At 38.0% G+C, this 26176-nt stretch overlaps 1 protein-coding gene and 1 long non-coding RNA gene across 4 annotated transcripts in view; one reads left to right on the plus strand and one right to left on the minus strand.

Moving 5' to 3' along the window:
- LOC100014747 (palmitoyltransferase ZDHHC11) overlaps positions 1-26176 on the plus strand; it is a 252599-nt gene that overhangs the window by 182102 nt on the left and 44321 nt on the right. For both annotated transcript variants that reach the window (XM_016431409.2, XM_007486776.3), the window contains exon 9: positions 24520-24632. In XM_016431409.2, coding sequence (XP_016286895.1) covers positions 24520-24632 — 113 coding nt within the window. The remainder of the gene's footprint in view (positions 1-24519; positions 24633-26176) is intronic.
- The window catches only part of LOC130458479 (uncharacterized), a 153609-nt gene that overhangs the window by 54328 nt on the left and 73105 nt on the right, over positions 1-26176 (minus strand). For both annotated transcript variants that reach the window (XR_008917817.1, XR_008917816.1), the window contains exon 3: positions 18432-18538. This is a non-coding gene — a long non-coding RNA (uncharacterized LOC130458479). The remainder of the gene's footprint in view (positions 1-18431; positions 18539-26176) is intronic.

The raw sequence follows: 26176 nt of genomic DNA on the forward strand, positions 1-26176 counted from the left end.
GCATAACCCCACCCCACCCCCAAATATAACTAAAGACATTAAGGGAAAGGAGTATTTTATTTTTGACATTGTATCCCTAGTACTTAGTATATAGTACCTGGAACATAGTATGTTCTTTTTTTTTTTAATTTTTACTTTCTGTCTTAGATACTAAGAATCTGTTCCAAGGAAGAAGAACAGTAAGAGCTGGGAAATTGGAGTTAAGTGATTGATCCGGGGTCTTACAGCTAGGAAATGTTTGAAGCTAGACGTGAACCAAGGACCTCCCATCTCTAGATCAGGCTCTCTATCCACTGAGCCACCTAACTGCCTTGATTGATGCATATTAAATTAGTCTGCCCAGTCTACTTAATGCAATTAAAGTATATAAAGGAAGATAACTGACAATGGGTTGTAAATATTTGTCCCTTTATGATTTCCTGTTGTTATGCTTTCACCTTATACAAGATGTTCCTTTTAAAATGTTGAGTGGATCATTTTGTACCTCACATGAGGCTGAGACCTTAAGCATCGCACACCCTGAATGGGCTATTCACTATAAAGGTTATGAAAGTACCAGTGGCTCATTCTCAACTTCTAAAAGAAGTGTAAAGGACTGTTTCTACTTCATTCTATCTTTAATAAGTATGTGAAAATTTCTCCATCATCTTAATGGAAACAGATCACCTTGCCAGTGGCCACACCCTTGGTGGGCTTTTAAGAAGCAAGCTAGGGGGCAACTGGGTAGCTCAGTGGATTGAGAACCAGGCCTAGAGATGGGAGGTCCTGAGTTCAAATCTGACCTCAGACATTTTTCAGCTGTATGACTCTGGGCAAGTCACTTAATCCCCATTGCCTAACCTTTACCACTCTTCTGCCTTGGAACCAATCAGTATTGACTCCAAGATGGAAGGTGAGAGTTTAAAAAAATAAAAAAAGAAGCAAGCTAGTCAGCTTGACAGATCTTTTCTAAGAAGTCAACTCTGTCAGTAAAAAAGAAAACCAGGTACGATGGAAGAACCTAGCCCTTGAGAGCGATTGCTCTTTGCCTTTTTTTCTTCTATGATTCTTCCAGACTGTAATAATTGGGAGAAGGGAGAAGTCTTGTGGGATTTCTCTTTCCTACACTTCCTATAATAGCATCTACACTGAAGCAACTCACCCAATAGAAGCCTACAGCCAGCAGAGAGCATGACCAGAGAAACCAGCAGAGACTGTGCTCAAAGGGAGTGATGTGAGCACACCATAAAAACAATACACAAGGACCCTGCAGTGCTAGAAGTGTGAGTTGCTTTGGCCATGGGGTTTCCTTGCACGTGTGCTTCTCTATGTATGTACCTACTCTTTCAATTGATGACATGTACATTTGCGGAGAGTATAGTCCAGGTTGAAGGCAGGGTGGGAATGCGTCATTATTAGTTCTAGCTATGCCATTTCAGTAAATGCTTTTGTTTTAAGATAATTGTTTCATCTGGGTGACAATTCAAGCTAAATGCCTCAGTGTGTGTGTATGGGGGTGAGGGGTTCATGAGTAACAATTTTAAAGGTGTGCCCTGGCAGATTTGCTTGAATTGGATTCATTGTCACCCAAAGGGCCCAACTTGTGAATGAGAGTTGGAGAGGTGGTAGTACTATCTGCCAAAGTTCTCAATTCAATTCAACCACTTTTTTATTGAATGGGTACTATATACTAGTTGCTGGGAATGCTAAAATAAAAATAAAAAAACAGTCCTCATGAAACTTACATTTAAGGGTAGTAGAGTAGTGGGTATGGGGGGATACAAAATATAAACAGATAAGCAAATCACAAAGAATTATGAGAAGGAAGGAAAGACTAAAATTTGGAGAGATTTCTTAAAGGTTATGGCACCTTCATACAAGGACAAAATACAAGGATTTGTATTTTCTCCTAGAGGTAAAAGGGAATCACTGCCATTTTTAAAACCAGAGGATTATATGTTGGTCCAGCACCTTCATAAAATTGTTTTAGAGTTCATGTAGAGAATGGATTGGAGAGGGGAAAGACGACTTAGCAGGAAGATCTATTAAGAAATTATTAAGGGGAAACTAGGTGGCTCATTATTTAAAGAATCAGGTCTAGAGATGGGAGGTACTGGGTTCAAATCTGGTCTCAGACACTTTCTAACTATGTGACCCTAGACAAGTCACTTAAACTGAAGTCCCTAGACCTTACTACTCTCTTACCTTACAATCAGTTCTCAGTATTGATTCTTAGAAGGCAGGTAAGGGTTGAAAAAATAAGCCATTATAAAAATCCAAATGTGAGGTGGTGAAAGCCTAAACTACAAAGGATGGTGGCCATTTGTGTAGAGATAAGGAACAGTAGATTTGAGAGATCATATCTTTCTCGAAAATAATATATATGTATATATGTATATAAAATGCTTTACAGACCTTAGAGAGCTACATAAATGCTAGTGGTGGTGTAATGATGATAAGGTTCTCCCTCTCTTGAGATTGAGGAAGCTGAGAAGCCCTAGAATTTAAGCCATATTGGGAATAGTGTTGAGGAGATTCTTCTTTAGGTAAAAGTTGGATCAGATGGCCTCAGAGGTCTGTTCTTCTAATGATAATCTGTGTTTCTATAAGGAGGTGTGGCCATTCCTTTTCTAAGTTATAGATAAACCAAAGGGGGATAAGGCTCAAAAGAAAAAGTCACTGCCTTTGACAGTTAAGAGATCTCTGATAACGTGAAAGAGAATTGTTTTATCAAAGTGAGGATAGGCAGGAGGTTGGGTTCCAAAACTAAAAGAGGAATAAGAGGAAGGGAAGAAAGTAGAGGCAGAAGACTTGGGCATTTACTTCTAGTATTATCCGAGAACCTTCTCAGGCTAACAAAGGGTTGTTGTTGTAGTGGTGGTGGTTAGAGAATGAAGAAACCTGAGTGTAAATGTAGATAGCATGGAAGGAGCAATTTTTCCAGCTATCCAGGATCAAAACTTCAGTGTTACACTTAAATACATCTTCTCTAACCCCTTCCTCCCTCATCTAGTTTTAATTTGTTGTGCATAGCCTCCATGATTTCCTTAGCATTTCCACATATAAGACTTTGATTCATATTTTTATTATTTTATGCCTAAACTACTGAAACACACTTCTCACTGGTCTTCCTATCTCCAATTTCTTCCCCCTCCCCTTCAAAATTTATTATTTCCTGCACATCAGAGCTACCACTAACCCAAAGAGACCAGGAGTTTGCACTAATTTCAGGGAACATGTTCTTTTCTCCTTTTCCTCCTCATAGAACACAGGCCTTCCAATTGGCCCCTTCTTTCATTTTCTCAGGAATTTGCAGCTGGTTTTCTGACTTGGGGGTGGACCCACTCTGAAACAGCAACTAGACTACAGACTCAGGTATCTAGGACTTCTCAGAGCAGTGGAGATAGCAGCATCAAAAGTTGCATGTCTCCCAAAAAAAACCACAAAAATGTTATATGTTCCCCAACTATCATGACTATCTAAAGTTCCTATTCCTCAAGACCCAACTTGAATTTCTCGTCACAGCCTTTCCTGAATTCCTATAGTATTTGTTGATTCATCATATATTCTGTCATATATTGTTAATGTCCTTTCTTCCATTTGCTTCATATCTCCAATTAGACGCAAGCTCCTTGGGAGTAGAACCATGACTTTCATTTCCCTTTACATTCCACAGAATCAAGTGTATTGCCTTGAACATAGTTGACTCAATGAATATTTATTGGAAAGGTATATTGGTGTCAATTATGATGGACTTTAACATTAAGCATAGCAGTTTAAATTTTATGTAGTCGAGTTACATGCTAGAAGCTAATATGGCAAAGCAAAGGATGCTCTACCTTCCCAAATCCATCCACCGCCCCGATCAATAATAAATCACCTCAAAACAACAGAAAACAGAATGGACACATCTCATTGTGGTAAAAAGGGATAGTAATCTCAAACTTAGACCAACCACATGCATTGCTACCTGGTCAGAGTCAATGAAGTGGCAGAATGGAGGACCAGCCCAACCTAAGTATATGACCTATGGCAACAAAGTGGTAGCACAGGGAGAAGAATCTAGCTGACCAAAGCAGGTACAAGAAACCCACAGAAAGCCAGCAGGGACACTTACTTTAAAGACACTTAGTGAGACTCAAACACAGTCAGGTGTATCCCAAATACTAGAAAAGACTACTTTGCTAGCTTGAAACTGTGCTTCCTCTACCCCAGAAGTAAAGTGGATACTCAATAGTTAGATAAGGTAACAACAAAAAAGAATAATATTAAACCTATAAAATGAGCAAAAGACAAAGAAAAACCTGAAAATTACTTTGGTGACAGAGAAAATAAAAATATGAACTCAGAAAAGAACCATGCCAAAAAGGAAACATGTGCAGCTTCAAAGGAAAATATGAAAGGATGTCAAGCCTTAAAAGAAAGACTGGAAGAACATGAAAAGAAGTTTAAAAAATCAAATAATAAGTGAATTAATAGAATCAATAGTTTGGGAAAAATTCACTGAAGAACACAATACCCTACAGACTAGAATGAGACAAATGAAAATAGAGGCTCTCAAAAAACAACAGAAAAAAATCTTTTAGAGTAGAATTATCCAAATGGAAAAGGAAACACAAAACTTTGGGAAAGAAAACAACTTCCTAAAAATTATAATGTAGCAAATGGAATCTAGTCAGGAAATAAGAAAATCAATAGAAGAAAATATGAGATACCTGGTTGGAAAAAACAAATGACCTGGAAAATAGATCCAGAAGAGGTAATCTAAAAATCATCAGAATACTTTAAAGTCTTTTTTATTTTTTTTAAACCCTTACCTTCCATCTTGGAATCAATACTGTGTCTTGGTCCCAAGGCAGAAGAGTAGTAAGGGTTAGGCAATGGGAATCAAGTGATGTGCCCAGGCTCACAAAGCTGGGAAATGTCTGAGGCCAGATTTGAACCTAGGACCTACCATCTCTAGACCTGGATCTCAATCCACTGAGCTACCAGTTGCCCCCTGAACATCTTGATAAAAAAAAAAACAACCTGGAAAAATTATAAGAAATCATCAGGGAAGAGGGCAGCTGGGTAGCACAGTGGATTGAGAACCAGTCCTAGAGACGGGAGGTCCTAGGTTCAAATCTGGCTTCAGCCACTTCCCAGCTGTGTGACCCTGGGCAAGTCACTTGACCCCCATTGCCTAGCCCTTACCACTCTTCTGTCTTGGAGCCAATACACAGTATTGACTCCAAGACGGAAGGTAAGGGTTTAAAAAAAAAAGAAATCATCAGGAAAAAATGCTCTGATATCGTCAAATGAGAGGAGTGTTTAAAAAAAAAGATAAAATGATGAGGGAAGTTTTTGTGCCCTGAGGGAAGCTTGAAGTTTCTGTATGAAGAGGGGGAAAGAGAGGAGAACCCCCTTCCACAAAGTGTGGTACAGAGGAGACAGCAGATGTAATGGGTTGGCTCAGAGAGAGGAAAGGGGGTTTGAAGATTTTCCCCCTTCTGCCTTCCCTCCTTAGCTAAAACTGCTTGCCCCAATTCACTCTTGTCCCTCTTGTCCCCCCTCCACTATTCGAGACCAAAAGGTCTCCCCTTGATCTGTTCATTCACACTCATCTTGGGGAACAGATAACTTTTAATGTTAACTCAATCAGATAATACAAAAGGAATAATGGGCAGGGAAGAAGAGGAAAAGGAAAGTGGGAAAAGGGGGTCCCTGTCTCTATCTAAACTCTTTTCCTCCCTCCTCGAGTTTGGGGGGAACTCAGGCCTTGGCAGCCTGAGCCCCCTGAGAGAAAGTCCGGTTGACTCACCGCTGGGCAACAACACTCAGCAACCGCTGAGGTAAAGTCTGCTCAAGTTTATCTTCAGAAGTCCCTTCAATTGGGAAGTGTTGGGGGGAAAGATTTCCAGTCACCAGCAGGAAAACTGGGTAACCTTCAGAAGAAAATATTTTTCCCACCTTCTCTCTTCAGTGTCTTAAGACCAAGAGACCCACTGCTCTCCCAGCCAGAGTCTTCTCTTCCTCCAGAATCCATTCCTGGGGCCCCTCCCCCATGGAGGTGATCAATTTCACATACTCTTCAGTCTGGCACTTTTTTCTCTAGTGTGTAAAGATTAAAAATTTGGGGGGAAGCTGGGACAATTAGAAATTAGTTTTTCTCTGCAAGGAGTAGTATATTTTTAGAGGTTTATTAAAGGTTAAGGATTAAAGAAAATACAGAATAAGAAAGGTACATGCTAGGTGGGCCAAGAGGCCCAATTCAATTTCACTCACCTCACGAGAGACACGTCTCCTCCAAAGCAGAAGTAGAAAAGAGACCCTCAGTAGGCGGAGAACTCCTTTAAATAATAATTTGCTCTTGGCCCAGGTGAGAATTCAGTGAGATTACAAAGCATTCTGGGGAAGTGAAGTAAGGACTTCTGGGGATTGAAGTCCTGGATTCAAGTCTCCATTTTTACAAGTGCCAGCCTCTGTCATAAATCTTCCATTTCCTGTTGTTTGCGTGGTGCCACCCTGGCCCACGCCAGTTACTTATCTTCTATATCTATTATAATCTATCTATGCTACTTATTGTTCCCATCTAATCTCCCCTCTCCCAAAATAATAAATCTTATCATAATCTGTCTATTTGCTAATCTAAATTCCTTTCTTATGCTAAGACTGAGTTGTGGGAAGAGGGTTAGGATTATGTGCCAACAAAATTTTTACAATATAACAATTTCTTAATACAAAAGTCATTCCTATTGCAATCAATATAAAATTTAAATCTTAAGTAAAATTGAACTTTCATATGCCTTATATAATGCTAATTCCAATGTAATAATTCATAACATTTATAGATATAGATATATATTAACTTGTATCTAATGAAATCTGATTTATTCTGTCCCTATGTTACCTCTAGTTACAATATTCCCTTTTCCACCTTAAACTACTCTGTCCCTGTCTATTAACGGTTAGTATTTTATTTCTCCTTTCTATCTATATTACTGGATTAGATCATTATTATGCTATATATATGTGTATATATACATGTCTGCTATTTTTATACATTTATATATGTCACATGTTATTTAAATACATATATACATATATATCTTCAGGTAGTAGAGATTTATTTACAGATATACAATTCATGGGTTGTCCTTATTTAAGGTACAGTCCCTAATGTCAAGGTGAAATTTGTTCGTGTTCTAAATATGTCGTGGTGAATGCATATTTATTCCAATGTATACGTGGATGTACTTCCCTACATGTGAAGCTAAGATGATCAGCGATTAATCTTATGTGACCCATTTTCCTGAAGTTCATTCCCCATAATGTCTTTGATTCAAAGTTCTTTCCAGTTGTCCGTGTAACTTCCATCCCTAGGTGATGCTTGAAGTTTGTCACAGGTCCAGAGTGCCTTCTCCTTTACAGGATACATACTTGCCTGTCATCTCACCTTGAAAGATGATCTCAGGTATCTGGAACTATAGGATCATGTGTGTGTATAAGATTAACATGTGCATACATGTAAGAGTGAATATTTTGATGCATGTGAGTGAAAATTTATATAGGATGTTTGTGCCATTCTCATGTGCGAAAGTGAGATTTTTCTTTTTATGTAATGAATGTGGGTAACTGTCTTAATGTGTGATTGTAAGGTGATTATTCTATTCCTTTGTGGTTGATTGTAGAGGTTAATGATATTTTAACCTAGGTTTGAGATTGAAATTCATATATAGGTTTAATCATTCTAAGGGATTCTAAATACACCCAAATAAACTCCCGGGTTCTACAAGGAACCATTTCTCCTGTGTTTCACAGGCTACACTAATCCTCCCTGATCTAACTAACCCAAATTTATACTATCTGTCTTGGGCATTATTCTGTTTCGGTTCCATGTAATTACTTTTGTTTGGGTAAGATGCTCCAATAGCATCTTCGATGTTTTTCATCTACATATACTGGGGTTTATGGACTTGTCTCAGTTTTTTTTTTTCCAGCACGGGATTGTCACTATGGGCTTAGGGGTTTTTCTGATTTGATTAAAGTTTCTTCGTGGATCATGTGTCAGATCTTATGCCTAGTATCAATCTGAGTTCTTATAAGGTTTTGTGTTGTTTGCTGCCCTATAGAACTCAAACCAGTCCTGGGACCAAGTTCTCTATGATATTGCTTCCAATTCGGTATCACTGTCCCCTAAGTCATATTTCTTACAAAATTCTTCATAACTATTGACTCCTGCAATATACGGTATTTCTTCTACTGATAAAGAGTTTCCTATGTTTTCAATTGCTTCATCAGAATCAGAATCAGAATAAATTGGTTGTTCTGAATCCAGGTGTTCACTATGCCAATTTGTGTCCCGGTCATCTAAATCTTTGTGAACTTTATCATAAAGCTTAATGTACTCATAGGGTTCCTGTTCTTCATCACTGTTTTGTTCAACTATTATTGTACCATTTGGTTCTGTATCATCTGGGTCTGAGTCTGACTCTTGGTCACTGATTTCTATACTCTCCAGATCTTTCATTAGCTTTTGTTCAGTGACCTGTTGTAATTCTGTGTCAGGTGTTGTTAACCCAGGTTTTGTGTCTTGGTCTGACCCTGTTTCAGTGATTTCTGTATTTCCCAATTCTTTTTCTATATGTTACCCAGTAATATGCTCTAATTCTGAGTTCTGTGGTGACAAATTTGATTCTTGTGGGTTTACTGCTTCTTGCGGATCTGCTATTATGCGACTAGAGTGCACAGGTTCTACCATATCTTTTGGATCAGGTTCTTGTTTATCTACTCCCTCTTGTGAATCTGTTGACATAGAAACCATACCCTCTATGGTGGTATCTTCTGGGAATGACTTCAATACAGATCCACTTGTCCCTATATCAGTGAGAGGTTTGTAGTTTTCTTCTCCCACTTCTGCCCCAAGATATGGTTCTGGAGTTTCTTGTAAATTACCTATTATGGTATATATATATATATGTATATATGTATACATATGTATATATATATATGTATATATATATATATATATATATATATATATATATATATACATAAGCAGATTTCCTATTATCATCTTTACTTTCTTGCCCAGGGTTTGTAATGCACTTGTATCACGAGTAGATGTTTCAGGTTTTATAGATGTTACAGTGAAATCTACCATCCCCTCTTTAGTTATTCCATCCCCATTCAATTCAGTATTATTAACTAGCTCCGTATCACTTTGGACCATGACTGTCTTTGAGCTAACCACTTGCTCAGAGGAAAAGTTTGTGTTTGTGTTAATTTCAGTTTGAGAACTGCTTGGATGATGTTTCTCTATCAAAGACTCTTCTGCTCCCACTCCCTTACATTGTTTTGCAGTCTCTGGTTCAGTGAATATAAAGTCATTAGAAGTTTGATATTGATCTGTGCTAAACCCATCCCCAGGACTGATATCTTTAAGCTTTATAGGATTTCATGGGTAAAAGTCTTTGGCTTTTGGATTTAAGTTAGTCCTCCCCTCATTTTCCTTTCATTCCCCTCTTAGATGTATAAATGTTTCAGCTCAAAAGTGTCTTGCAACAATGTCTCATTTGGCCATCTTGTCAGAATGGTCTGGATGCTTAAGTTGCTGTTTGAAAGATTTGTTAGTCCTGTTTGTTCTTCCACTGTCTAGATACATTCTGAAAGCTAAAAAAATTTCCAAAAAGGATTTAATCTGTTCCTTGCTTTTCTCCATGCAGTTTTGTGTGCCCATGTATTGTGAACCATAAATGTCATGTTTCATGTCTGCTATTATCTGTGCAATTTCATTTTCCACCTCAATTCTAGACTTTTGTTTTATACTTCAGTTGCTTGCCTTGGCATCTTGCCCAACTATCTTTTTCTCCACCACTAAAATTTTAAAGTTTTCTTTTTACTTTCTACCATCTCCCTTTTTGCTCTTTATGCTTATGCCCTCATGTTTTCTCACTGGGGTACCTCACAAATTCATCTCTTTTTTATATATAATGCTAGAGCCTGGCATCATGCAGTATAATGATTATTTCTCGCTACAACTTCTGAATAATGGGGTTTTGCTACAGAAGCTATAGCTGCTTCCATGGATTTCAGGTCTGGGGTCTCCTGTTCTAAATCTGCAGTGAGAGCAACACTGCTTGCTATTGGAGTTCTGTCTCCAATAGTTTTTGTTATTATATACTTGTCCCTGATAGTATGCATTTTGACCCTTCACACCTCTCTTATTTTGGCCCTGTTCATAGCGATGTTTCATTAGACAGTTTCTTACTATGTGTCCTTGACAAGAACAAGTCCTGGTATCTCTTTGCACCCTCTGTTGACTTTGGGGTGTCTGTCTATACTGTGTCATTTGTCTGTTAAATGTCTTAATTTTAGCCAGGTTCTTAACCTCCTCTAATTCTTTCTGCCTTAATATGTCAGAGGTCTCTTGGAGCTTTTTCTTTAGATCCTTCTTTTCTTTTTCTTGATCTACTTCGTTATCATGAAGATAGGTGGTAGTGTCTCTAAGTTCATTAAGTGAGATGGTGTGAAACTTAGGGTAATAATTACTGAAGAAATCCCTCAAGTGCTTATCACAACCCTTGAGAAATTGTCTCCTCACATGTGCTTCAGATTCTTTTGAATCAGGGCTAAAACCTAACAGTCCCTCAATTTTTTCAATAAGACGATCAAAAAATGAGCTTGGATGTTCATTTTTATCTTGGGATAATCTGTCAAATTTTCCCCATGCATTGGGTCTTTCTGACAATTGCTTCATTCCCTGCAATAGGTCCTCATGGCATTTTCTTAGATAAGCTATTGATCTTGGATTATAAAAATCCAGATCCTTAAAAACTTCTGGCCAGCTCATAAATGACGAATCTTTTCTAGTTAGCTCAATAAAATTTTTATGTTCCTGGCATGTAAAAAGTTCAAATAAAATAATTTCTACATCCTCAAAATCTGGTTCATAGAGGCAAAATGCTCTTTTCAGTTCTTTAATCACAAGATGATGCTCTAATAAAAATTTAGTCATATGTTTATATAAAGACTCTAAGTAAGGGGTGGTGAATGACTTATGAATCTTAGCATGTAAAATGCCAGAGTTATCAGTGACCTTAACTATATTGCACAAAGGCAAAATCTTTTGAGCCTTTGATGCATTTGCAAGATTTTTAGCAGATGCATTAATTGGTCCCTGTATGTTATTGGCAAGGTCATTTCCCCCTACTTCACCTAATGGTGTCCCAGTATTAGTATTAGTAACTACATCATCCTTATTAGTCTGTCCCATCATGCCCCCAGTCTCCTCATCAGTTCCCTTCCCCATGCCTTGTTTTCTTTGAATGTAATCCTGGCACATCTCAGTTATAACAGATATCTGACCAAACAATGTCTCTAATCCATTAGCAATGACTGGAGCATGCACAGTTTTCTTTTGGAAAATCAGATTGGCACCAACTTTGATATTCTTTAAGATGTTAGTTACTACCAAGAGCACAAATTAGACTTGGGGTATGATTTGCCAGAAGTAATTTACATCTAGATAATTCATTGACAACTGTGTCCAACCCATAGTCATATTGGTTAATGCCTCCAGAACATTGTAGATCATCCCTGCCCCTGAGTTATAAATGATACAGTAGCCCCAATAAATGGCAATTATTCCTAGCATAGTTGACCAAAGTATTAGTTGTAACATGTTTCCCATTAGATCTTTCTAGGCTCTAACTGCCAGGAGTTAACCGTTAGAAAATGGTTGTTGTCCCCACAAGCTTTGCTTCTAGCTAGATAGGAACCAAGATGGCTAGGTCCTATCACTGACAGCCGTAGTACAGTTTCTTTTTTACAATAGACTCTCTCCCTCAGGTTTTGTAACTGACCAGAGTGGCAGTTGGTAACTGACTTGTTCTCCCCCACCCCCACCCCTCCACCACCAGGAATCAAGATGTTTTTGATCCTGTGTGGAAACTCCTAAACAGAGTCAGTGACAAAGGCTGCTAGCCTCAGGAGTTGTAATTGACAAACTTTACAACTGACAGTTGATGACAGTTGGTGACAGTCATTAAAGCCTTTTTTTCAATAAATGGGGTCCTTTCAAATCTGGGGTGCCAACTGTCTTAAATAAGATAAAAGGCAGGGAAGTTTTGTACCCCAAGGGAGGTTTGAATTTTTGGTATGGAGAGAACAGAAGAAAATGCAAAAAAAAATGTCCTAAGGCATTAGGAAGAAGGGGAACAGAACAGCTCCCCAAGTGCTGGCTCTGCATGTGTGCCAATACTTTTTCAACACTGCACTACAGGATAATTAGAGGAAGGGGAAATAAGAGAATCAAGAGACTGACAAAAAAGGAGGGCAAATTGTTGGAGGTAGTGGTCAGAAGCAAAAGATTTGTTAACAGGCAAAAACTAAGAGAGAAGAAATGGAGAAAAAAAAGATAGAGGAAAACACAATTAGTAATCATAACTGTGAGTATGAATCCGATGAACTCACATGGATGGAAATGGAAGAGAATAGCAGAATAGGTTTAAAAAGAGTATTCCATAATAAACTGCCTGGAAGAAATGTATTTCAAGCAGGGAGACACACAGAGAGTAAAAATAAGGGGCTGGAGAAGAATTCATTATGTTTCAGCTAAAACAAACAAAAAAAAAAAAAGCATTGCAATTTTGATCTCAGATAAAGCAAAAGTAAAAACTGATCTAATCAAAAGAGATAAGGAAGGAAACTACACCTTGATAAAGGGTGCCATAAACAATGAAGCCCTTCTGTCTCCTGTAGTCTGTCCAAGCTCATGTTAATTGAACTTGTTGGACACCTTACAACTTCAGGGTCTTCTAATGTGGAATCTGTGAGAATTTTAATATTGTGCACAAGGTTTTCTGGGCAAAGATATTGGAATTGTTTACCATTTCCTTCTTGAGTGGATCATCTCAGAAAAGGGCAGAAAAGAAGAGAGGGAGGGAGATACCCAGGAATTTTAATGTAATAAATATATATAAGAAAAGAGAACATATATGAGATTTTTTTTTTCATTGTAAGTTATTTATTTAGTCAATTTAGAACATTATTCCTTGGTTACAAAAATCATATTCTTTCCCTCCCCCCACCCTTCCCATAGCTATCATGCAATTCCACTGGGTTTTACATGTGTCCTTGATCAGAACCTATTTCCATGTTATTAGTGTTTGCACTAGGATGATCGTTTGGAGTCTACATCTACAATCATATCCCCATTGACTCATGTAATCAAGCAGTTGTTTTTCTTCTGTGTTTCTACATCCACAGTGTTTCCTCTGAATGTGGATAGTGTTCTTTCTCATAGATCCCTCCAAGTTGTTCAGAATTAGTGCATTGCCACTAATGGAGATATGTATTACATTAGATTGTACCACAATGTATCGGTCATATGAGATAATTATTGAAGTAAAAGTAAATAATACTTATAATGTAAGACAAACAAAAAGACTCCCACTATGACCCATCTATCTTGGGTAACCCTGCACAACATAGCTCATAGTTTTATAGAGCAACACAAGCCCCCTCTGCTACAACAGGGAAGTGATCTAGAGAGGAGGAGATACATGTAGACATTCTTAACTTCCTTCAATCGCCCCTTATATTTTTTTGGCCTAGGCATGTAATTTTCATTGGATTAGGCAACTCCTAATTTTTTAAAAATCCTTCTGCCATTATAGAGGGGTACCTGCTCTGCAATTTAGAATCTTAGAGAGATACTTGGACTACTGAGACTTTGAATGGCTCCTCAGGTTTACAGCCAGTATGTATCAGAGACTTTCTTAACACTGAAGCAAGCCAGCTTTCTTATCTACTATGCTTTCCTTCCTCTTCTTTATTATATCTCATAACATTAATTTATCTAAGCCTTCCCACTGCCCAAAGTAATTTCTCTTCCTTAGATATTTCCATTTCATTTGCTTGTACCTCTCCTGGGCACTCATATTTTAATTTTTGTTAGAATTATTCATGTTATCTTGTTTTCATTGCTTGAATCTGCAGAGCCTATAATTTTCATTTTAGAATCCCCAAGCACCTAGTTTTATGCTTTGGACATTGTAAGTACTTAACAAATGTTGATTCATATAATTGAATCATAAAAAATATTGTTTCATTTGTTCGCTACTGATGTTATCAAATCAAATCACAATTCTATACATCTCCAGATTGATCCTGATACTTCTGCGCATTGTTATGGCAATTGTGCATATCACTTGTAGTGCATAACTAGCATAAAGAAAATGTGCTCAACAATCATCATGTAGTAGTAGTGGCAGTCTCTCAGTGATCGAGAATGACGATTGTCTTTGTACAGTTTCATCTACGGTGTACCCTCATGTGGCTTTGGAGTCCAAAGGCTGAGGCGCACAGTTTGTGGCACATGGGGCCTGGGACGACAGTTGCTACGGGAGGTGCGGTTGTGGCCTGGTGTCGGCGTTCACGCGCAGCGGCAAGACGTCGATGTCGCTCGTCTTCAAAGGTGGCGGCGGCATGGTTAATGTGGGCTCGCCAGCTGCTTCTGACAGAGGCAGCGAGTTCTAGTTGCTTTGGTGTCATGCCAGCCCACTTCAAGTTGGACTTTAGCTGATCCTTGAAGCTTTTCTTTGGCCGGCCTTGTTTCCTGAGTCCAGCTGACAGTTCACCATAGAATACCTGTCTTGGTATTCGCTGTGGGTCCATGCGGATGACGTGTCCAGACCATCGTAGCTGGGTTTTGAGGACCAGGACTTCGATGCTGGTGGAGTTGGCTCTGTTGAGGACTTCCTGGTTGGTGATTCGGTCCTGCCATCGGATCCTCATGATTGACTGGAGAGAGCGTTGGTGGAATTGCTCCAGCTGTTTCATGTGCTTCCGGTACAGTGTCCATGTCTCGCAACCATACAGGAACGAGCTGAGGACCACTGCATTGTACACTCTGAGCTTCGTCGCAGTGCTTACACCTCTGTGTTGGAGGACTTTGCAGCGCAGCCGCCCAAGTGCCTGGCTGGACTTTTGGATCCTGGCATTAATCTCATGGTCTAGGGACCCGTCGGCGATGGTGCTGCCCAGGTACTTGAAAGTGTTGACGTTAGAAAGCTGCGTGCCATCGATTGTAATGCACGGCTGGTTAGTTGGCCTCCCTGGTGCAAGTTGGAACAACTTGACGTCCCTCCTTCAATAGAGGAAGTCCAAAAATCCATTAAACAAATGAGTGCAGGCAAGGCACCCGGTAAAGACGGGATCCCAACTGATGTGTACAAGGCCTTAAATGGAAAGGCACTCCAGGCATTCTACATAGTGCTGACCAGCATATGGGAAGAGGAAGACATGCCCCCAGAACTCAGCGATGCCTCCATCGTAGCCCTATACAAGAACAAAGGCTCACGAGCAGCCTGTGACAACTACAGAGGCATCTCATTACTCTCCACTGCTGGAAAGATCCTTGCCTGTGTTATACTCAACAGACTCCTGTCATCTGTTTCAGAGCAGAACCTGCCTGAATCACAATGTGGCTTCCGACCAGATCGCAGCACCACCGACATGGTCTTCACGGTGAGGCAAATGCAGGAAAAATGGCTTGAGCAGAACCTGAGTCTCTACATTGTCTTCATAGACCTGACAAAGGCATTCGATACAGTGAACAGGGACGCATTGTGGGTGATCCTCAGCAAGCTCGGTTGCCCAGCAAAATTTGTCAAACTGATCCAGCTCTTTCATGTCGACATGACAGGGGAAGTCCTATCTGGTGGAGAGACTTCCGATCACTTTAACATCTCCAATGGCGTGAAACAAGACTGTGTCCTTGCTCCAGTACTATTCAACCTATTATTCACCCAAGTATTACGACATGCTGTGATGGATCTAGACCTGGGCGTCTACATCAAATACCGACTGGATGGCTCACTATTTGACCTTTGCCGCCTGACTGCAAAAACAAAGACAACAGAGAGACTCATCCTGGAAGCTCTCTTTGCAGATGACTGTGCTCTCATGGCCCACCAAGAAAATCATCTCCAAACCACTGTGGACAGGTTCTCCACCACAACAAAACTGTTTGGCCTGACTATCAGCCTCAGCAAAACAGAGGTGCTGTTCCATCCTGCACCAGGGAGGCCAACTAACCAGCTGTGCATTACAATCGACAATCATCATGTAGTGAGTACCTTTTATCTGCATAGCAGACTACTGAGGCCTAGAGTGGATGTGATAGAAATCCAGAACTGAGTCTCTGCTGTCAAGGAACTTACCATAATGTCTGAGAAATAAGGCTGAGACCTTGGGCTAGACAGCACCTCAGAAGCCATCTACTGCTGCTTCTTTGTTTTTACAGAAAAAGACACCGAGTCCAAGGAAGATTAAGTGACAACTAATTAAATGACTCCAAGTTCAAACAAGAAGTATCAGTGAGGGGATTAGAATTCAGGTCTTTTGATGCCAGGGCCCAGAGCCCCTTCCATTGGATCAGTGACATGAAACAATATCAGTAAAGGCTTAGTTTGGGTGAATCTTGAAGGGCAGTTTGGGTTTATAGAAGTGAAGAAGCAATAGGAAAGCATTTAGAAATTAACTTGAGCACTATACTATAAAATTACCTTTGAATTTGAATTCTCAGACGGGTAATTGTATGTGTAACTGCGAATTGTCTCTTACTTCACATGCAATTTTTCCTGTTGCTAATGTTTCCATTTGGAAGTGACTGGGAAGGGCTGGAGGAGAGGGGAGAGGTGGTTTCAGTCTTTTCCATAGGTTTTCAGGGATTGAGATAAATTGCATATGTTCCCTCTGAGCATTCTGCTGTTGGGAACAAAGCCCTATCAGAACATAATTGAACAATTCAGATAGGCCCAGATTAGCTAGTGTAACTTAGAGTACTGTGTATCTAAACTATGCTGGGCAAGTATTAATTCACTCCTTGCTTAAACATACCCAGATTCATTCCGTTTTTTCAACATATGCTTTGGAACGATAGCTTTATTGCTTTTTTTCCTTCATATCTAGTTTAATAATTTGTATTTCTCCAAGAGACTTCTCCTTCACTGGCCAATGGAGTTAGGGTTCATCTAGGGGTACGAGAATCCAAGTAACCATTGAAGTTAAAGCACAAGTATGCAGTATGCTTTCTCATTGGTGCCACATTATGGCATGTCTCTACAAAAAATGAAGTGAAATAATTATTCCCAGGCTTTCATTAGTACAACTAGATACACTGGATAATTCTGTCAAAATAAATACTTAGATGCTATCAATGTGAAAATCTTCCCTGTACATCATGTCACAGATACAGTCTCCAATGGGAAAATGTTAGAATCAATCAATAGGTATTTATTGAGCATCCAGGTAGATATAACATTGTGTAGAAGAGAGTAATACACATTTTTATTATCATTCATAACCTGTGATATCATGATACAGTACTTTGAATGTGTAAAGCTCTTACTGCTCTGAAGCTCAAATCACAGTTTTTAGAGCATCTTCTTCAAGGATGTCTTTTAAACTAATTTACTGCAAAAGAATTTAGACCACTGGAGAGCAGGTCAACATGCCATGCCAGGAGCAATAGGATGTGTGTGTTTTTCCCCACCAAGGACTATGCTAAGAATAAGAATGGAACACTTTATAATTGTTTGGCTGTAACCATCACTACCGCTATTGTCTCATTATTTTTCTTTTGCAATACTTTGGAACACTTCCCAGATGAAAAGCAGCAGAAAAGTACGTGTGACAGAGTGAAAAGAGGGAGTCAAAGAACTTGGGGTTGAATCCTCATTCTGTTATTAATGACCTGTATGGCCTTGAGCAAGTAAATGAGCCATTCTGGGTCTCCATTTCCTCATCAATAGAATGAGGGGATTGGTCTGGATGGTTTCTGAGTTCTGAGTATTTGTTCTAAGTTCCAAGTTACTGTTCAAGTATTTGATATTTTGAGCTTATGATCACCTCTCTTGAACCTTGGTATGGGAGTATAGTTACAGTCTTCATTTTGTCATTCTGTGTTTCTCTCTTGGTTCTTTGGTTATTTCCACTTTGCCATTCTATCGGTTGTCTTTCTTTTTTCCTATTTGATTGTCCAACAGCTAAATATAGGTGAATTATATACTTACTTTCTTGTTTAGCTGAAGAAACATAATCTTTAGTTACAGAATACAAGAGATAAAAAATTAAGGCAATTATCTGGTTTTTAAACTGGCTTCAGTTTGTTCCTATTTACATTCCCTATACACAGAGCACTACTTATGTATTTTAGGAAAATAAATATTGGAACATAGGCACCTTATAACACTGTAAAATTTTCTATAAAATGTCTGCTCTTTTATTGTCATCATTATGAAATCCAAGTTGAATTTCCACTCTAAAGAGAAAAGAGACCTAGGCAGCTTTGGGGGGGTAAGTATCTAATTATGGGAGAAAGAGAACTGAACTTGCAATCAAGGTTTCAAGAATTCACCTAAGTCTGAATCCCAGCAGATCAGAATCCAGCAAGTATTACACATTACCTGGGGTAAGCCAGTTAATAGCTCTGGGGCTCACTTTAGTTCCCCTCTCCGTCAAATGAAGATATTGGGTTATGGGATCTGAGAGATCTTCTCCAACTTTAAAGCATCTGTAACAGGAGAAGAAATAGACAAAGTGATGTCTACAGCCTCCACCAGAGGTAGATCTCATGAATCCTTTAACATAGTAGTCCAGGGAAAGTGCTATGGTCTAGGCTATTTCTCATCAAATGTCTTGCTACTCTGCTCTGCTTCTCAACATTAGTTATGCTTGGAAATTTCTTAGATCAATACACAGCTCTCAAGGCATTGCTTTTTTTTTTAAACCCTTACTTTTTATCTTACTAACTTCTAAGACAGAGGACAAGGGCTAGTTAAACAGGGTTAAATGACTTATCCAGGGTTATACAGCTAGGAAATCAGTTTTGAACCCAGGTTCTCTTGATTCCAGACAGGGCACTCTATTCTGTACTTAGTTGTCCCTCAAAGTATTGCTTCTTGGCATTTCAATATCAAAGAGATCTATGATAAGGTATTTTGCCTCACCTCTTTGCACAACTTAGCATATAATTTGCTCTGCCCAAACCTCTGAATCAATGAGGTTTCAAGGTATAATCAATGAATCAATTCTCTATCAATTCTGTAAATTTAAAAATTGTAAATTTCGTATTTTTTTAGATTGGCAGTTATCTAGATACAGGATTACTGACCTTGAGGAATTTATAATCTAAGTGGTAAAATTAGAAGGGAAAACAAAAAGCATGCAAATGGCATATATTTACAAAGAAATAGAATGAGAAAAAAATTATATGGTTTAGTGGAAAGAAAAGTGGATTTGTAGAAAGAAAATCTGCCATTAAATTTGGGCAAAGAATTTAGTCTCATTTTCTGCCTCTGCAAAGTGACAATTGATAAACATTTATTAAGCACAACTGTGTGCAGGACATTGAGCTAAACTCTTGAGACACAAATACAAAAATGATCTCTAAAGGGGGAACAATATGTACATAAATAGGTATATAGAGAGATACAAGATTGTTTTAGGGAGAAAGCAAGAGTAGTCAATTGGAAAGGCTTTGTATAGAATTGTTTCTTAACAGGAGCCTTTCAGAAATCTGGGAATTCTAGGGAGCAGCTAAGTGACTTAATGAATTGAGAGTCAGGCCTAGAGATGGGAGGTCCTGGGTTAAAATCTGACCTCAGACACTTCTTAGCCCTGTGGCCCTGGGCAAGTCACTTAACTCCCATTGCCTAGCCCTTACCACTCTTCTTAGAGCCAATACACATTGTTCTTTCTAAAGTGGAAGGTAAGAGTTTTTAAGAAAGAAAGAAATAAAAAACACAAGGAAGCAAAGAAAAAAAGAAAAAGAAAGAAAGGAAGAGAGAGAGAGAGAGAGAGAGAGAGAGAGAGAGAGAGAGAGAGAGAGAGAGAGAGAGAGAGAGAGAGAGAGAGAGAGAGAGAGAGAGAGAGAGAGAGAGAGAGAGAGAGAGAGATCTAGGAAATCTAAAGTGTAATGGACCTTCCAGACACAGAGCAAAGACACAGAAATCGGAGACAACATACCCCATGTTAGGAAAAGTAAAACTAGTTTGACTGTAATCCAATGTGTATAAACTATAATATGTTTAAAAAGGATGGTAAATTAGATCAGGGCTAGCATGTTGAGAGCTTTAAAAGTCAAATTCGAGTTTTTATTTGGCCATATATGAAATAGGAAGTTAGTGGAATTTATTGCTTTGTGGGAGAGGAATTAGAACTTGGAGTGACTTGATGCATGAGGATTAATTGTGATAATCAAGTCAATAATTGGAAACAAATGGTTAAATTAATGTCAAGTTAATAAGCATTTATTAAACACCTACTATGTACCAGGGAATGTACTAAAATAAGTACTGTGGATACAAAGACAAAAACCAGCCCTTGCTCTCAAGGAGCTCCCAATCCAAGAGGAGAGATAATATTTAAACAACTATTTACTAGTAAGATATATATAAACACATATATGCATATATATGATAAATTGGACATAATCAATAGCAGCAAGGCACAAGCAATTAGGATTATTCAAAAATGACTTCTTGAATGTGGTGGGATTTTAGCTGAGGCCTGAAGGAAGCCAGGCAGAAAAGATGAAGTGGGAAAGATTTCCAGTCATGGCCAGTCAATGAAAATGCATTAAGATGGGAAGTGAGAGTAACATATCCAAGGAACAGCAAGGAATCCATTGTTGCTGGATTATAGATTATGTGGAAGAGAGTTAAAATGAAGATGACTAGGAAAGTAGGGAAGATCCAGGTTATAAAGGACTTTAAAAATCAAACTGGTTTTTATATTTGATTCTGTAGTGACAGGGAGCCAATGGAATTTTTTGAATAGAGGAATCATATGGTAGGGCTGTGTTTTACCAAGAGGGATTTGACAATTGAGGTGAGAGTGTATTAGAATGGAGATAGCTCTGAGGCAGGGAGACAAAATCTTTAATAATCTGAGTGTGAGAAGATGGGACCCAACCCAAGCTGGTAGCAATGTCAGAAGAGAGAAGAGGATGTAATACAGGCAAGAAGTGATGATGACCTGAACCAGGAGAGTGATCATGTGAGAAGGAGACAGTTTCAAAAAAATGTTATCAATTAGAAATAGCAAATTTAGCAGCATTAAAGTATAAAATGAGTACAGAAGTCTACAATGAAGTTGTTAACTTAGGTGACTAGAGGGTTGATGGAATTAATAGAGATGGGGAAGCTTGGAATAGGAACATTAGGGAGAAATGATAATGAATTTTGTTTCAAACACATCGAGTTTGAGGTATTCAGAAGACATTGTGGGGAGGAAGGGGAATTAACATTTCCCTAATACCTACTATATGCCAGGGGAAGGTAGGTGGGATAGTTGATAGAGTACTGGGTTTGGAATCAGGAAGACTCCTCTTCGTGAGTTCAAATCTGGCCTCAGATACTTAATTAGCAGTGTGACCCTGGACAAGTTACTTAACCCTATTTGTCAAACTTCCTCATCTGTAAAATGAACTGTAGAAGGAATTGGCTAGTGGCTCTAGGATCTTTGCCAAGAAAACCCCAAGTGGGATCACAAAGAGTCAGACATGACTCAACAACAACAACAATGCGCCAGGACTTACACTAAGTGTCTTACAAATGTCCTCTCATTTGATTTTTCACAACAGTTAGAGATAGGTGTTATTCTTCTTCCCATTTTATAGTTGAGGAAACTGAAGTGATCAGAAGCTAGTGACTTTCCCAGGGTCACATGGTTAGTAAGTGTCCAAGACTGGATTTGACTTCATGTCTTTTTTACTTCAGGCCCATCACCAGGTGCCTTTATATCTGAGAAGTTCAATATGCTGTTATAGATGCATGACTAGAGCTGGAGAAAGGTTAGGGATGTACAAACAAATAAGAAAACCAAAAGCATCAAAATTATAATTAAAATTATAGGCGTTGAGATTACTGAGATAGAGTGTAGAGAATGAAGAGGAGAGCGCTTAGGATTGAGCCTTTGGGAACAGTTAGAGGATATGATAGTAATGATAATCTAGCAGAAGATACTGAGACAGTATTTAAACAAATTAAGAAGAAAACCAAAAAAGCAGACTGTCACAAACTCTCAGAAGAGAAAGTTTCCAAGAGAAGAAGGTGGGAAATAATTGAATGGAGCAGAAATGTTGAAAAGGATGAGGAGTTAGAAAAGATGATCAAATTTCTATATTATGAATAAAGAAAGATACAGGACAATAGTTTTAAGTGATGATGGACACTAGAAAGGTAGGAGAGATTTGGGCTATTTGTAATCAGCAAGGAACAAGAAGAGAAAAATTAAGATAAAGGAGAGGAGAGGGGAGAAAAACAGAGAGAGAAAGAAGAAAGGAGAGAATGATTGTAAGAATTATGTGATTGAGTAGAAGAGGGGGAAAGTTGCCACTTTATTATAGAATAATAACATTGAGATAAAGGAGTGAAAATGGGAAATGTTAAGGTAACTTTTAGATGTAGAGTGGGGAAATGACTTTCACATTGTGAATGGTCTCCTTGCACAACAAAATATTATGGCAGGTCCTCAGTCACCAGAGTGGTGTAGTATAAGAGACTTAAATAACAAAGAGAAGGTTAACAAATGCTGCCTAGGAGATGTCTTTAGGGGGAAAAATATGAGGAGTAAAAATAAAAAGTCCTTTTACTACAGTGAGGACTCAATTGAGATTAGATAATATTAATTTGCCATGGACCCAATCAGGGTGATTGTGTAATTTCCTGCAGTTCCATTCTACAGTGCATGAGTGGGAGAGAAGGATGATGGATGTAATCCAGGCTTGGGGTTTGGCAGTATGTGAGTAGCAATAGGACAAAGGAAAAACTGATTCAAAAGGAAAGTATAAATTTGAATTGGTTTACAATAGGGAAACAGAGAATAATGAAGCTAGAAGAGAGGTGATGGCCTGGGTAATTACTTGTAAGGTGGCTGGACCTGAGGCCAGGGTAAGGATGAAAAACAGGTTTGTGAAAAATCATAAGAGAGGGTGGTGGGTGATAGAATAATCAGAAGGATGAAGGAATTTCAGAGTTCATTTTCCTGGAAAGAGAATAATATATGTGTCTACCTTACAGGGATATTGTGAGAATTATTCAATGAGAAAACATATGACAGTGGATAAAAAGACCAAAAAAATTATTAAAAAATGATACCTGTCCTCATGAAACATATCTTAATGCAGAAGGCTTAAATAATTAGGCATTTGCAAGTTATCTACAGAATAAATAGGAGATAATCAAGTAATATATGAGTTTATAATGCAAAGTACCATATAAATATGTTATTTATTTAATATATAATTAAAATGAGAGGCAATATGGAATAGCAGATAGAAAACTGACCTCAGAATCAAGAAGTCCTGGGTTCAGTTCCCTTATCTGACAAAGGCGGACCTGAACAAATCATTTAACCCTTCCATGCCTGAGTGCCCTGAACTAAACAGTTGCTGACTTGAATTGGTAGAAGGAATTTCCTGCAGACCAAAGACAAAAAGAATGAATGGTTGAAAGAATGCAAAATATGTGTTATTAATATAATACTAATTACAAAAGAGATTTGAAAGAATGGAGTTTGAGAGTCAGATAGTCTTGATCAAGAAAGGTTATACAAGTGAAAGTTAAGACTTTCTTTGCTTAGATTAACCAGCTGTGATTGGATTTCTTTACTCAGTATACATAGATACAAGGAGTAAGTAAACAGCGAACTTGGATGTAAAATTGATTCCTTATAATAAGTTATCTGTGTGTGTATGTGTGTGTGTGTGTGTGGCCATTTTTGTTTTCCAGAAATATTTATAAATATTTTGATTCTTATGCTTGTTGACCTTAAGGAAAGAAGAAATTCAAAACTGATAAGTTGATGTACAGTGGAGAGGGTGTTGTGTTGAATAAGTCACTACTGTTGCTTTTGTTTTATAAATACACATTCACTCACAGATTTGTTTTTAAATAACTAGAGGTAATTTAATGAATTATATTGGATTGGATTAAATGGATTAGAGTGGATTAGATTGTGCATAATAATCAGTGTCTTTATCTAAATTTTTTCTTTTCTTTTTTCAACATGGGGTCTCCCTGTCTTACTCATGCTAGAAGTATAGTGGCCTCTCATCCCATTGTCAGTTGATTTAGAAAGTTTATTTTGTTTCTGATTTGAGCCATTTCATTCATCCTTATGCATCACAGTGACTCTCACTCTTAAGGGCTCACCATATTAGTATGGATACCCAGTTGGCTTTAGAATTACAATAGTTCAGAACTCCTGAGCTCAAGTGATCCATTAGACTCAGCCTTCTCTATTTACAAAGTCACAAAATTACATGCACTATTATTCTTGGTCTTCCTCTAAGATTAAAACAAAACAAAACAAAAAAAAAAACCAACAACCAGGGAGTACATAGGGACAACTCTTTGAGCTGACAGTCACATGACTGCTTCATAAGACTATCTCAAGCTAATAATAGAACATCTTATTTCTCTCTAATTTCCATTCCTTTTTAGATGATACAATAATTCTGTACCTTTTTTTTTTGCTTCTCTCCTCTAGTGGGCAAGCAACTGAGCACCTTTGATTATATGACCCAGGGACGTCAAAAGCAAAACACAAATCTCCCATTAAAAGTTTCCGGAACTCTGAAATCCCCCAATACTGAGTCTGAGGTAGGAACTTGACATGATTTGTCTTGTATTTTCTCCCATTTTTATTCTTGTAGAAATTGTGGGGAAGTCCTTTAAAGACATTTTTATGTAATTCTGTAATTACTTTTTAATTCTGTAAGACTACTTTGTAACAATTTTGTAAATTCTATTCTTTTCTATAACAATTTTATTAATTTTTATAATTATGAGAATTTATGAAATATTTCTTTTCATTAGAATTTATAGTATCTCTGTATGAATTTAAAAATTCATTGTAAAGAATTCTTGGTAAAAATAAATTGGGCTGAATGACAATCAAAGCTGAGGAGAGCCACCAGTTGGTTTCTATAGATTTATTTTTAAACAGGATTGATTAAGATGCTGGTTTGTTTAATTTCTTTCATGCTAACTCACTTTGGTTAGTGTCAGAAACTGAAGAGCTGTACTTGGTAGTAGAGAGATATAAAATGATTTTTTTAAAATATGCATATAAATACATCAATTTTATATCTGCCTTCTGAAGGCAGATAATATTTCAATTTTTTTTGTATACACAGTACTTTACACATCTATAGTGAATTTGGAGAATGGGCTGGACTTCAAGTGAGAAAGATCTCAGTTCAAATAGTGCCTCAGACATTTACTAGCTGTGTGACCCTGGGCAAATCATTTAATTGATATATGCCTCCATTTTCTGATTTGTACAATGGAATTAATCAGGGTTTGTTTTTCAGTGTTTTTGCGAAGATCTAATAAGATGACATTTGTAAAGTACTTTGAAATGTGAATATACTATATTAGTGCTAGCTATTATTATTAGGCCTTGTTGGGGAAAAAAGAATTTCAACAGTTGGAGTGAATTCCAGATATGAGGAATAATCTTAACAAATCTGTGGAGGTGGTAGAGTACAGAATGGGATTGAGAAGTTATGCTACTTACTACCCATGTGACCTTAAACAAATGATTTCAATTCATTGGGCCTCAAAAACCTCATCTAGAAAATTAGGAGATTGGATCAGATCTCTTTGTCCTTCATAACTTTTAATACCATCACTCAGTGAATAAAAAGTGGTTTTATTAGTTTGGAACTGAGTTTTGAAGATCATCCATTTCTAGGGGAAGAGAAGAGAAACAGCAAAGGAAACTAAGACGTGGGTCAGGAAGATAGAAAACAAACAAAAAAAGTAATGTCAAGAGAATCTGAGAGAGGAGAATGTTAACACAAAGGGGATGGCTATCAGTATTGAATGCTGCAGAAAGGTCAAGAGAAAATGAGGATTTAGTAGTAAAATTGGAATTTCCACTTAAGAAGTGACCGTGGAGTGAAGTTTCAGTAAAATGTCTTGGAGGGAAGCAAAATGGAAGAAGACTGAGGAACAGAGGGGAGGAGAGAGAATAAAATAGCTTAAGGGAATGGCAAAGTTAAGGGGAAATTCTATTAGGATCGGGAAAACATGAGTGTCACTGAGCAGAGAGAAAAGTAAAGATAAAGAAGAGACAGCAAAAAATACAAACACAAAGAGAGAAAGAAACAATAAGAGAGGGAGACTATCAAGGACTCAGA

Source organism: Monodelphis domestica, chromosome 3, assembly GCF_027887165.1.
Source record: "Monodelphis domestica isolate mMonDom1 chromosome 3, mMonDom1.pri, whole genome shotgun sequence".
Classification (NCBI taxonomy): domain Eukaryota; kingdom Metazoa; phylum Chordata; class Mammalia; order Didelphimorphia; family Didelphidae; genus Monodelphis; species Monodelphis domestica.